The following is a 13917-nucleotide window of genomic DNA, read 5'->3' as shown; positions in this document are numbered from 1 at the left end:
ATACTACTATCAATAAATCCACTAATCATAATTTAGGATTTTTAGGTCCCTCTTTTTCTTAGATTATGTCCTGCTATGTAGTCAAAATACTAGTTTTAAAGTCTCTTGAATTTTTTTCTTTCTGAATGTTTATATGCTATTAACTTGATGTAGTATTTGCTTCTGTTACTATTTCCAAACTTTGGGAACTGGTTTCCTTTTTCCTTTTTTTCCCCATTGTTTTTATTTATACCAAAAAATGTACATGGTTTCATGGTCAAAATTACATGGTGAGGGATATTAACAGCAGTCTTTCCTCCTTGTCTTCTCTATCCCACTCACTCTGAACTATTCTCAATCTATCCATAGGTGTGACAACTTTTGTTTTTTTGTTTTTTCATCATTTTTTGGGACACTAGCTGAAAGAGAACTTTTTACTACTTTTATGTACAGAAAATTCGAGAACATCCACTTAGCCTGGTTTGGTGGCCAGTCCTTTAGCCTTTGCCTTTTCCAACTTGGCAATGTGAGCCACCGGCTTTGGACCCAGGTCACTGCTTCCCCACTGACAATGGATGTCATCCTATCTGTCATTGTAATTGGTCCTGGTCACTTCCGCTAGCTCAGCTGGAGCTCCTTTGTCTTCCCAGTTAACCGGTGTGAAGGTGACAGTGGTGTAGGTGTTCCTGTGCACCAGACGTCCCAGCCTGGCCTTCCCCTTGATAAAGCAGCAGGGAACCCCATCTTACGATACAGGGCGGGCCAGAAGACAGCCGGCTCAGTGGGATCCACATCATGTTCAGTCAGTACCAGCTGAGGCTTCTTGTTTTCCACCAAGGTGGTGACAGTATTAACTCCAGCTAGAAGGACAGGCGGCCTCTTAATGGGGACGTCCCCTTTGCTGACAGCTTTCTCTCAGCCTGGACCAACATTCTCTGCTTCTTCCCTTGCTTTGTCTCAGGTCTCTATTCATGGGCCAGCTTAAGCAGTTGAGAAGCTCTTTGGCGATGCAAGGCCTGCATGAAGTGGTTAGTTGCAGGAGGCACTTGTAGACATTTATAGAGAATAGCCCTTTGCCGCCATAGCAGGATGTAGCTGGGCCATTTGACAAAGTTTATGGGGTCCCTTTGGGGCTAGATGTCCTGACTGATGCCAGAAATCTTGGGCCTTTTCTCAGACAGAGGATGGACCGCTTTCTTGACCTCCTGCTTCTTCACAATAGAAGGGGCCGGAACCACCTTCTTCCCCTTAGCCTTCTTTCCTTTCAACATCTTGGATGGCTGGAGGAGAGATTCATTATTGTTTCTTAATACAACCATTCTCTCCCTTACTACACACACACACACACACACACACACACTCACACACTCACACTCACTCACACTCATATTCTTTTTCTCACATGGAAGATAGCCTGTGGTTTTGAATCTTGCTTTCTTTCTGTTAACAACATATGCTGGAGATCATACTGTCATTCCTTATCAATGTATAGAGATCTTCTTCATTCCTTTTTATAGCTACATACTACTCCATCGTGTGGGTATACCATAGATTATTTAACTGAGAGTTAGAACTCTTGTTGGTGCTATTAAATAATTAAAATAGATGACTTAAATTTCAAAGTAAGCATGCTCCCTCTCCCATCAGCTGGAAATCTGTTTTTACTTTAGAAGTGATGGTAAGAAATAACTGTTGTGGATGATGGCTCTGTGAGAGGTTTAAACATGCCTCCCTTCTGGTGTTTTGAGTCCAGTAGCTCTGTTAGCATGGACATTTTTAATGCCCTGTATATGTGGTGGATCTGTTCCAAATGTTTATCTGGCTATCTTTTCCAAGCTGATCGCCCCTGCCATCCCGGATATGTAAAATGTCAGACGACAAACATTTGCATTCCTCATTTTTACTTGTGTGATGAAGACAATGACTGTGGAGACATGAGTGATGAAAGCCCTCTTTTCTGTGGTAAGAGAAACGTGCCCTTCCTTCTGTGTTCCAGGGATGCATGTCTGGAGCTAATACTCAGATACATGGGCCAGGTGTTTAGACTACTTGTCACCTCAAGTTGGCTGGATAAGTAAATGCAGTGGGCAGTTCCTTTAGGATGTGATTAGAAGAGCATAAGCAGCCCCTGTCTCTGTTCTTTGTATGGATTCTCTACTCCAAATATTTCTTCCAGAGACCTGCTCTGATACCTGACCTTTTACAATTGCAGAGCCATTTCTCCCAGTCGAGGGCCTTTTGTCTTCAGGAGCCCTAGGCAGAATGTGCATGTCAAGCCCTTATCTTTATTCTTACTGTGATTAAAGTTACCATTAGTAACTGGAAGAACTTTCCTATCTTTTTAATATGGTTGAATTTCAGAAACTTTATTTCATATTGTTAGCAATTTGGTTCAGTCAAGCATTTTCCTGTATTTATAGATCGAATTAAAAGGCCTTTCTTAAGCTTGATAACTTTGAGGCTATTAGTATAATAGGTGCATAATTTACGAATTTAGTAATTATCACCAGGGCAGGGTATAGGCCAAGAACAGGTGTCGGTTGTGTTAACAGCAGCAGGAGGAAGCGGGATTCAGGATGTAGCCATTCGATAGGGACCTATAGATTAGAGACAGCGCTGCCCTCTCAGGGATCTCTGCTTCCTTATCAATTTTACCCCTGGCAAATCATCAGATATTCTTGGGCCAAAACAAGGGGCCTCATAGATGAGAAGAATTATAAGACTTGATTCTAGTTTGTACCCACATAACAATTTAGAAAATACATCTGACCAGAGCTACCTGAGGTTACATGAGACAAGAATCAGTATTCACACACAAGTAGAGTCATTTACTCAAATAAAGATCCCATATAACAAGGATGAGTAAGAGCACACTGTCTTTTTAGAACCATGTGGGTTGAGATCAGATACGGTTACATGTTGTTTTTGCTTTTAATATTATTTCCATAGAATTTATTTAATTTTAGTTTACGGCAGACAACATAGAAGACAACCAAGTCTTCTTATCCATAACTTGTGATTTCATGTATCAAAAAGATATTTCTTTGATATTTCTAACAAATACAGTTTATTGTTGGGTTTCTAGAATCTAGAAAGAAAAATTCTGGAAGGCTGGAACAATATTGTCTGCCTTCTCTCTCCCCCCTAACCCTTCCTCCCCATGGAAAGCGTATATAAAACCCTTTCCCCAGGCCTCAGTATCCTTCCCTGGCACCAGTTATCTAGTTCAGAGCTATGGGCAGATGGTTAAGACTGACAGGAACAAGCTTGTGTTTTACTCCTGGGTTTTACCTCCATCCTCAGCTTCTCACACGTGCAGCAGTGATGAGTTTCCCTGCACATCTGGACGTTGTATCCCGAGACATTGGTACTGTGATGAGGAAGGAGATTGTCCTGATGGCTCTGACGAACCTGCCACTTGCGGTAAGAGAGCAAGCAAGCGTGACAAGCATTACGATGTGGCTAGAGAAACTCTGCCACTACTTCCAAATACAGACTAGGATCATGGCTGCCCACTCTTTGCACGCCCTGCTCCTTCTCTCAGCTAAGAGGATGAAACCACTCAGCAGACAGTCCCTAAAAACCTGTTAGCAGCATATGGAGGCTGCTAATGATGCCCATGAAATGAGATGATGACGGTGACGCACCTAACACTCTACCTGGCTGGTAGAACTCCACTAATTTTAATTGACTATGAATTGGAATTTCTGCGTTTGGTTGAGTTCTGGCCCACAAGGCTGTGGGAGGATCCAAAAGTGATTGGAATGATCATATATGTGGGGAAGGGGCATATTATGGGCACACATGCTCCTCCTGGTCTATGTGCCAGCTTATGAGGTAAGGTCCCATGGCCATCTGAGCTTCCCAAGAAGTTGCAGGGACCCTCCGGTTGTCTTCCTGGAGGCACTTGTACCCATTTGTATTTGGAGGCTGCTGTTAACCTTTACAAGTTCTAATCTATATTCAGGCACACTTTTTTTTTTTTAACATAGCTGTCATTACTTTTTTGTCTGTTAATAAATCAGTTTGCAAACTATGGCCATGGCCAGCTGCCTGTCTTTATAAAGTTTTACTAGAATGCAGCAACATACTGTCTGTGGCTGCTTATGTGCTACGATCGCAGTGTCAGGTAGCTGTGACAGAGAACATACGTCCTGTAAGCCTAGAATATTTGCTATCTGGTCAAGAGAAAGTTTGCTGACACTGTCTGCATACTCCTTTTTAATGGCAGTGTAATAGTCCATCAAGAAGTTGTATTATCTTTGAGTTAATTACCTCTATTTTAAGCATTTGGATGGCTTTTATTTTTCCTCTATCATAATGCAATCATCTGCAACACAATCATCATATATAAAACTTTTTATTTGAAGAGTATTTTCTTAGTACCATTTTTATAGTTTTACAGCTAAATTTAGACTATTTTCTGTTCCTATTCCCTCTCAGGAGAGTGGTATTTGAAGCTCTTTGCCAAGTTCTTTTTCCCAAACACTGAAAGTTTTGTAGAAAGCAAAGGACATGTAGTTTTGAGGATCTGTAATGGAAATACATAACTGTTAGGTGAGTAGAATAGTGTTAGAGATTGGTTTAGACATATGAATGATTGGTTCAAATACATGAAGAGTAAGTATAGTTTCCAAACTTTTCTATGGGAACCGAAGTCAGTAAGTGGTACCAACTTCCTGTCATATTTATGAATACATTCTCATAATATGAAGGACTATTATTTCAAAGAAGTCATAAGATGTATACAAAAAAGCGAAATTTCCATTTTCTCGGCCTTCTCTAATCTCACTCCCCAGAGATAATCACTGCGAAGGTGGGTGTGAATTCACCTTTTTCTGTATATCCTAATACATAGTTTTTAAAAACACAAATAGAGGCCTTACTATGCATATTTTTCTGCAGATTTACCCCTTTCGGTTTAACAACACCTTGTCAGCATGTTGGTGAACACGGATCTACTCATTCCTTTGCACAGTTGAATATTACTCTGACGTGTGGATGGCCCATGTGTCTTTTCCTTTTCCTAACTGATGGACTTTTAGGTTGTTTTCATTTTTTCACTATGAAAAATAATGCTAGAATGAAAACCTATTATTTATTTTAACATCCTTTTAGAAAACTCTTTGTGCATATGTGGGAAGACTCTTATAAACTAGATTTCTATAAGTGTTTTTGTGTTGTTGTGCCAGAAGGGCTATGTCTCTTAAAAAGGCTATGGTGATGTACACTCCTTTCTTAGCAGCTTACGAAAGGTCCTGTTTCTCCTACCTGTTACCACTGTGCTGTATTTTTAATGGTTAAAATTTAATTTACTTTTGCCTTAGGTTAATTTTGAGGGGACCCTGTGTGTATGGGCCTATGACAAATAGTTGATAAGGACATGTGGGTTTATGATGAAAGAATTTGAGTCAGTGGTGACTAAATTAAAGCATAAGGGTGTCTTACCAGTTTAATTCAAAGAATATTTATTGAGCACTTATGTTCTAGGCACTTTGGGGCTATATCAGTGAATAAGTCAAAGATCCCTGCTCAAACTGGGCTTCTATTCTAGTGAGGGAACACAGTCAACAAACAGAAGTAAATTGTATAGCATGTTGAAAGGTGGTAAGTACTATGGGAAACAGTAAAAAGAGAGCAGGAAAATGGGGATCAGGCATGCTGGGGAGATGGTTTGCATCAAAGTGTTTTGGGATGAAAGTAGACTTAAAAATGAAATGTGTGAAATCGTAGTGTGTATCCCCTTGGGAAAAGACTATTATTTCTCTATCATACCTATAAGGAAATATCAAATCCCATCCTAGCAACGAAAAATAATGAGGGTTTTGCGCCAACTACTTCAATCTCTGACCCCTGGTCCCTGGACAGTCTCCTTGGAGGACCCAGCATAGCTGTACGTAGCTAGGTAATGCTCTGAGTCAGGTTTTTTAGAAAACCCATTTGCTAGCAGGCTTCTCCTAAGATTTTTTGGACTGCAAACCACGTTTTTCCCTGAGACTGTTTTTTATCTTTTCACAGAGTACCTTGAAGCAACATGCTTAAGTAACGAGTTCAAGTGTGACAGTGGGAGGTGCATTCGAGAGGAATGGATCTGTGATGGGGACAATGACTGCGGGGACATGAGTGATGAGGATGAAAGGCACCACTGTGGTAAGAGAAGCCATTTGTTCCTCTGCAGGGTTACACTCCAAGGAAACTCAGGAGGTTGATTTTTGTCTTTGGAGAGTATGACTGTCAGGCAGGTTCCACTTTAACTGATTGTATGCTGATAAAATGTTACCTTTATTTCTCCACTCCGAAATTGTTTTTTTTTGTTTTTTGTGGGGTTTTTTTTGGTTTTTTTAAAAAGATTTTATTTATTTATTTGACACAGAGAGACAGCCAGCGAGAGAGGGAACACAATCAGGGGGAGTGGGAGAGGAAGAAGCAGGCTCATAGCGGAGGAGCCTGATGTGGGACTCGATCCCAGAACGCCGGGATCATGCCGTGAGCCAAAGGCAGACGCTTAATGGCTGCGCCACCCAGGCACCCCTCCACTCCGAAATTGTTTGATCGCATCCACTTAAACACTTTAAAATGATAAAAAAGGATTTTAATGTTTATTGTCTTTCTTTTGCATTTAGCTAATGGAAATAATGTCCTACACTTCTGGAGCAGATAAAGAGAACTCAAGTGGCCAATCTTTTTTTTTTTTTTTTTTTAATTATTATTCAGTTAGCAACTGGCCAGTAGTAGCAGCTTTAAACAGTGTAGCAGTTAAAACTGTGCCTCCAGTTTAATCTATTACTCTGTTGCTGTTATTTCGAGGAGTGGGTAGAGGAAGGGTGGTTTGTGGAACACCATTTTCCATTACAAACAGAGCAGGGAACTCTTTTAATTACGATGTCTTAGAAAAGTGTCTTTCCGTGGTAGAGCAATAAAAACAATGGCTCCCTGATGTTTGCGTTTCATCATAACCCCATATGTCATTGACTTTGGTGGCTGTCTATAGCTCCACGTGTACTCTGCCCACTGAAATGGGTAGTTGGAAGCTGCACAAACATAAACTGTGGCATGTACGTCTCCCACCTCCCCTCACCAAGACACCCCCTTTTGTCTCCCATTCATCCACAGTGAGATTGGATAAGATGCTGTTTTTTTAAAAAAAGACTTTATTTATTTGACAGAAAGAGAGTAAGTGAGAGAGAGAGAGAGAGAGCACAGGCCAGTGGGGAGAGGCAGAGGGAGAAGCAGACTTCCCACTGAGCGATGGGAGTGGGCTCGATCCCAGGACCCTGGGACCATGACCTGAGCCGAAGGCAGACGCTTAACTGACTGGAGCCACCCAGATGCCCCAAAATGCCGTTTTTGTTTTTGTTTTTATTCTACAGACATTGATGATTATATGTTAGCATCTCTTTTCTTTCCTAACAGTATCATGGTTTTTGACAAGACTTGTTGACATATTCCCCCCCATATACCCTAATTCTACGTGGGTGGTAGTTGTAATGTAGTTGAAAAAGCCTGAATTTGGGGAAAAAAAGACCTATGTTTGAAGCCCTAGGTCTTTAGAAAGTTCTAGGACTTGGAGCCATCTGGTTTGAGCTTCAATTTTTATCCGTAGAATTGGCATAAAAATACCTATCTCACATTGTGTTTTTGTAATTACGCTTTGTTAACCAAAAAAATTTTACCAAGTGTAAGGCATTTTTGGTATACAAGTAACAAAATGGGAGTAGTTCTCTGAAGCTCTAAGGGAAAAATACGATTTTACATTAATTTTATGGGAAACTAAGCGAGGTGTTTTATTATGTTTATTTCTTCTGAAAAAAAAAAAACTCAAGGTCCAGAGCAATTAAAATGGAATTTTGAAGGAATTTTTTTATTATCATCTGTTATTACGATAGCAGTGTGATTCGTCTACCTGTTTTACTCTAATTTTCTTTCATTCCTCAGACTATTAAGTAACATAAAGCAAGGGAAATGGGTCAGATACGAATTTGACTACTAGAATGAGTTTTCATGTGGTTTCTGTTCTTATGTGCTTTGGTTTCAGACAGTCACAACTGCTCAAGTTCCGAGTTCCTCTGTGTAAATAATGTACCTCCATCCAGGAAGTGCATCCCTCAGTCCTGGGTCTGTGATGGGGATGCCGATTGTACCGATGGCTATGATGAGCATCAGAATTGCACCAGGAGATCTTGCTCTGGAAATGATTTCACCTGTAACAATGGATTGTGTGTCCCGCACTCATACAGGTGAATTGGGGCTTAAAAAATTTCCCGGTAATTTCAAATGTCCACAGGGGCAGGGCTAACTTACCCATTAGTCATGGTAGCCACAATGCCTAGGATCCATAGTACTTTTAGTGGCCTATGAAAATGTTTGGATTTCTTTTAAAATCAAAAGAAAAACAGAGAAAGTTTAGATCAAAGAGAGTATTTTAATATATAATGTTAATATATCTGCCTCTATCCCAATGTGATCATTAAATATAATTTTTAATACGTTCACGGAGGAGGGGGCCCATGATGGTAAAAGGGCTAATGGCTCATGCAAGCCATAATGTAACGTTGCACAGAGGGCCAGGGAGATGAATGAGGTGGGCCTGATACAAGAAAATGCTTTCTTGAAGCAGGTGACACTCTTGGTTTTCCACTTGGCGTAGAAGCATGGGTACAAGAAATACTTCATTTTCTTCTCTTTGCTCTAAGAAAAATAATAGTACAAGCATGATCATAAATCGAGCTTGGCACTTAGGCTTAGAGCCAGTGAGACGATGGGGAGAAGCAGGTGAGGTGAACTGAGAATGCATATTCTAGCTAAGAGATACGAATGCTGTTCAACGTTGCATAGGAGTGCTGTTCTATTTTGAGAGAAATGGAAATCTGGATTTTCATATTAAATACTATGATTTTATTGATTTTTTTATTTATTTTTGAGAGAGACTGGGGAAGGGGGGAGAAGGGAAGGGAAGGGACAGATGGAGAGGGAGAGAGAGAATCTTAAGCAGGTTCTGTGCTCAGTGTGGAGTGGAGCCCGATGTGGGGCTCTATCTCATGACCCTGAGATCATGACCTGAGCTGAAAGCAAGAGTTGGACACTTAATCAACTGAGCCACCCAGGTTCCCCGAAATACTCTGATTATAAATGCTGGAAACAAAATTTAAAATTCTAAGAACACTGCAGGTCAAATAGATCCAGTGCACAGCCTGCCAGTTTTGGGGACCTCTCCTGTAATACTCTGTTGCTTGATTTCTTATCACTTTCTCCAAATGGGCCATTCCAAAGGTTTATACTTTTTTTGGTGCTCCACCTTCTCCCTCTCCTCACTTCGCAAATTTTTGGATATATAGGGAAATTGGGAAGAAAAATGATGTGTAGGTTTCAATCCTGATGGACTAGGGGCATAGTAAGAACATTAACAAAAGTAGGGGAGCCGAGGAAGGAGTTTGCTCCAGGCAGACAGTGAGTTTGATGTAGTGGGACTTCCTGAGGTGAAGATATGTATCAGGCATTTGGACACGTAGAACTGGAGGTAAGAAGAGATAGCGCACATGCCAAGGACTGTGAAGGGACATCCATGCATACGAGAGCAAGACGAGCTGTCAGCTTATCGCCTGCTAAGGAAGGACACGGAAAAGCTGGCACAAGCTCAGAGCAGCCGAGCTTCTGGGACCATTGGCTGAGGGCAGGCAGCCCCTCCACAGGCCCTGAGATGCCACTGGAATCCAGGCTGGTGCAGAGCTGTGTGTTGGTGATGGCAGTCCTGAGGAAGCCAGAGAAGGTTACGTCATGTTCTGTGAATGCTGCAGAAGGCACAGGGACTTGGCATTATGACCAAAAAAAATGGTGATGAAGCCCAAGTAGACACTGCTGTTGGTGGTGGTACTGACACCCTGAGGACACTGAGGAGACAGAGCTGTCTCCTTTGTAGTGAAATCATATTTCACTCTGCTTTGTCTAGTTAACTGAGAGGGATGTGTTCTGTGGATGGGAAGTTTTTGTAAGGGAAGGTGAATAAATCCTTATCTGTATTTTCTCCCTACTTTCTCAAGAGTTCCATTATGCTGTATTGCTATTTGTTCTGCTGAATTCAGTAACTTTAGTACCATCAGTCTGAGACACGTTCTGGAAACCTAGCCTTAGGATCTACAGAAAAGATGTATCAGGTCTTAATTTTTATCAGCTTCTACGTTATCTCTACTTCCTTACTGAACGTTCTGAGCTCTTTCTTCATTATTCCATGATTACTGTGACCTTGCAGCTGACTTCCCCTGTCCTACCAGACTTTTACTGATTTCATCTTTTCCTTTCTTTGTTCCCTCTCCCCTCCCTCCCTCCCTCCCTCCCTCCCTCTCCCTATCTCTCACCCGGTTTTGTTTTTTGTTTTGTTTTGTTTTGTTTTGGCTGAGCTTTCTGAATTGCTTTAGCCAAGGGCTATGGCAGAGCAGAAAGAATACTGCTTCTCTGGAAACCTGAGCTAGAGGGTCTAAAATGACTCCAGATTCCTTTTGCTTGGTGTGCCAGTAGCCCCTGGGCTAAGAGCCCTGTTAATGTGCACTTTTGCCTGCTTGGCAGAATGTGTATTCCCCCATTTGGTAGGTGGTACAGGGGATCATTTTCCTATTGACTTTTCCCTCTTGGTTCATTACTGATGCTGCTGAGTAACCTAGATAATTCTGAGTTGCGAGTAGTTTGCTGGGATATTGATGTTTAATTATGCCAAAAACCTTCTGATTTGCTTTTCTGACTTTTTTTCCCCCCTTTTGAGTTGGATCTAAACTAGAGGAAAGAAAGCATTGGTGTTTCAAATCATTTGGAAATGAGTTAAACAGCTCCCTGGAGACCAATTGGGGCTGAACCAGCTTGCTCTGATCACAACTTTCTTTAGAGTTACATGCACACATTTTGTTATAAGTCACTTTGCCAGCGCCCTAGGTTTGTGGATGGCATTGCTGATTAGTGACCTGACCATAGATCAGTTGTAAACTTGACCAACATTCAGCTTTGGTCCCTTGACATCTTTCAATTCTGTGCCTCCAGCACCTGTGCCCGCCATGGTAAATCCTTTTATGAGTTGCCAAACATTAGCTTTGCCAGTCCTTATCCAAGATTCCTTTATACTTAAGTCTTTAATTGTACATTCCATGATTCCTTTATGCTTATGTTTTGTTACTGTCAGCAGGAGCCCCTTCAGTAATCATATATTTCAGGGGATTTTGGAATAATGTATAGCAGAAAGAGCAGGCTGATTTACAGAATTTCAGGGAACTATATTGTCCTTGTGATGCCTGGGAATGTTAGGTCCCCAAATAGGACTAGGAAATGCCTGGCTCCTTTGCCAACAGCCTATGCTATTCTACTAGTTTTCTCTCTTTCCCAGCACCATGACTACTCACATCTCATGGTAGTTGGCAGGGTATCATGATTAAAGATGGAAGGAACAGGACAATGCAAATGTGACTCCAATGAAAGATATGTGTTCTTGGAGGACACATAGTGATCTTATCATGTATAATATATGTTCACTTGGGTATGGGCACTTCTATCATCTGGCTGCCCAGGATATTGCCTGTGCCCATAAGTTATCTCATTGTCTGATGAATAGATCTGATGAACACCAAAACTGTAAATTTGTAATTTAATTGATTTGTCAACTGCTAAAAAATGAATGCAATTATTTTTCATACCTCTAGATCAACATTTCTAATGCAGTAACCAGCACCTGGGGAAATTGTATGGAATGCTAAATATTAGATTTGTCTAGAGCTGGAAATTGGCAGGGTGGATAGCGATTCTGGGAGAGAGGGAACTAAGGACGTGGGTGATCTTGATACTGAAATGGTCGGCCTGACATTCAGGTGGACAGAGGAGAAGGCAATGCCGCAGATGGGTGATAGTTGAGACTTGTCAGCCTCTCCAAGAGTGGTACTGGCTCTCATTACACAGGTGTGACCGGCGCAATGACTGTGGGGACTACAGTGATGAGAGGGACTGCTCCTACCCCCCCTGCAGCGAGAACCAGTTTACCTGTCAGAATGGGCTGTGCATTTATAAGCAGTACATGTGTGATGGGGAAAACGACTGTAGAGATGGGTCTGATGAGCTGGAGCACCTGTGCCACACTCCAGAGACCACGTGCCCCCCTCATCAGTTCAGGTGTGACAATGGGAACTGCATCAATATGGGGGAAGTCTGCAACCGCCTAAATGACTGTTTAGACAACAGTGATGAGAAAGGATGTGGTGAGTATAACAGAAGATTTGGGAAAAGGAAAACAGGGAGAATGAATGTGGATTCTCCCCCCTTTGTGACTCACTGGAACTTTCCAGTCTCTCCTCTGATAGAATATTACCAGAAAATTATTATTGCTTGTCTATCAAAAGGCAAATGTTTCTTAATATATAAGGTTCATACACAAACATTTTTAGGCTAATTCTTCAGTTAGGCAGTCATTACAGAAAAAAGAAGATGAGCAAATTCTTACCAGTAGTAGCTAACGCCACTGTTAAACAGGGCAAACACTTTGAACCCTTGAAATGACTTGTCTGAGCTCTCTCTCTGCTAGGATTCCTTTGCCTGTTCATTTTCATCTTCAGGTGATTGAAGGGGAGTGTTTTAAACTCCCTCTCCTCCAACCTCCATGGGTAAAGCAGTTGAGCATTTATAAAATATAGGCTTAATAGGAACATGTTCTCTTCCCTGTGTGGATAGTTTCTGGGTGAGCATGCCCATGTGTCATAGGACCATCCAGAAGGACACCCAGTGGACTGCTGGGCAGCTCACCCTGTCTTGTGAGAGCCAGATGTATGCATCTCTTCCCAGCCCCGTGTCCAGTGAGGTCACCCTGGTAACCTGAAATTGGCTATGCTATGGGAGTCACACTGCAGAAATGGAAGGTCTACGAATCACAGCATACCCCCACCCCTGAGATCTGTTTTACCAGCACACCACTGGCCAGGCTCTTCTCTTTTGCTCTTTTTTCTTCTCTCCCCTGCCATGTTACTTTTTAAATTATTGGTTACAAGGAGATTGGTGGGTATAGGATTAGAAGTCAAACATAAGCTTGTTTGTTATATTAGTCGTTAAAACCACCGGTGAAGGATTAAGTTGGGAAGGAATTTGAAAAATAGGGACTTTTGAATATCTGTGGCCTTTAGGAAACCCTTTATGTCTGTCTTCTTTTAGCATGATTCATTAAGAGTTGGGCTGCCCAGTGGGAAGCTTAACTTTGAACCACTAGGGGGGGTCTATTTTAGCTTCTCTAATACCTGTCTTTTACTTCTAGGCGTTAACGAGTGCAATGACCCTCGGCTCAGTGGCTGTGACCAAAACTGCACCGACACCCTCACCAGTTTCTATTGTTCTTGTCGTCCTGGTTACAAGCTTATGTCTGACAAACGGAGTTGTGATGATATTGATGAATGCAAGGAGACGCCCTTTGTCTGTAGTCAGAAGTGTGAGAATGTAATGGGCTCCTACATCTGTAAGTGTGCCCCAGGCTACATCCGAGAACCAGATGGAAAGAGCTGCCGGCAAAACAGTAACATCGACCCCTATCTCATTTTTAGCAACCGTTACTATCTGAGAAATCTCACCACAGATGGCCATTTTTACTCCCTCATTTTGCAAGGACTAGGCAATGCTGTGGCACTGGATTTTGACCGAGTAGAAAAGAGATTGTATTGGATTGATACAGAGAATAAAGTCATTGAGAGAATGTTTCTCAATAAGACAAACAGGGAGACAGTCATAAACTACAAACTACCAGCTGCAGAAAGCCTGGCTGTAGACTGGGTGGCCAGGTAAGAAAACACAGAGGAGCTTATCTAAAAGTTAAAATGGTTTAAAAAAAATATTATAACCATGTTTTTATCTTAATAGAGAATTGAATCTAAGTTTGTGGCCATAATTCAGAGTTCCTTTGTGCGTTCTCAATAATTCACTTAGACAAGT

The 13917-nt window shown here is 41.6% G+C and overlaps 1 protein-coding gene and 1 pseudogene across 1 annotated transcript in view; one reads left to right on the top strand and one right to left on the bottom strand.

Moving 5' to 3' along the window:
• LRP2 (LDL receptor related protein 2) overlaps positions 1-13917 on the top strand; it is a 193680-nt gene that overhangs the window by 129349 nt on the left and 50414 nt on the right. The window contains 6 exon segments of the mRNA XM_034642228.1: positions 1816-1941; positions 3283-3402; positions 5998-6129; positions 8015-8216; positions 11911-12206; positions 13250-13766. Of these exon segments, the coding sequence (XP_034498119.1) occupies positions 1816-1941; positions 3283-3402; positions 5998-6129; positions 8015-8216; positions 11911-12206; positions 13250-13766 (1393 nt within the window).
• LOC109489197 lies at positions 452-1265 on the bottom strand (annotated as a pseudogene).

The sequence above is a fragment of the Ailuropoda melanoleuca genome, chromosome 2 (assembly GCF_002007445.2).
Source record: "Ailuropoda melanoleuca isolate Jingjing chromosome 2, ASM200744v2, whole genome shotgun sequence".
In the NCBI taxonomy this organism is placed as follows: domain Eukaryota; kingdom Metazoa; phylum Chordata; class Mammalia; order Carnivora; family Ursidae; genus Ailuropoda; species Ailuropoda melanoleuca.
The sequence above is the reverse complement of the archived record's forward strand: the minus strand, read 5'-3'. Positions and strand labels throughout refer to the sequence as shown.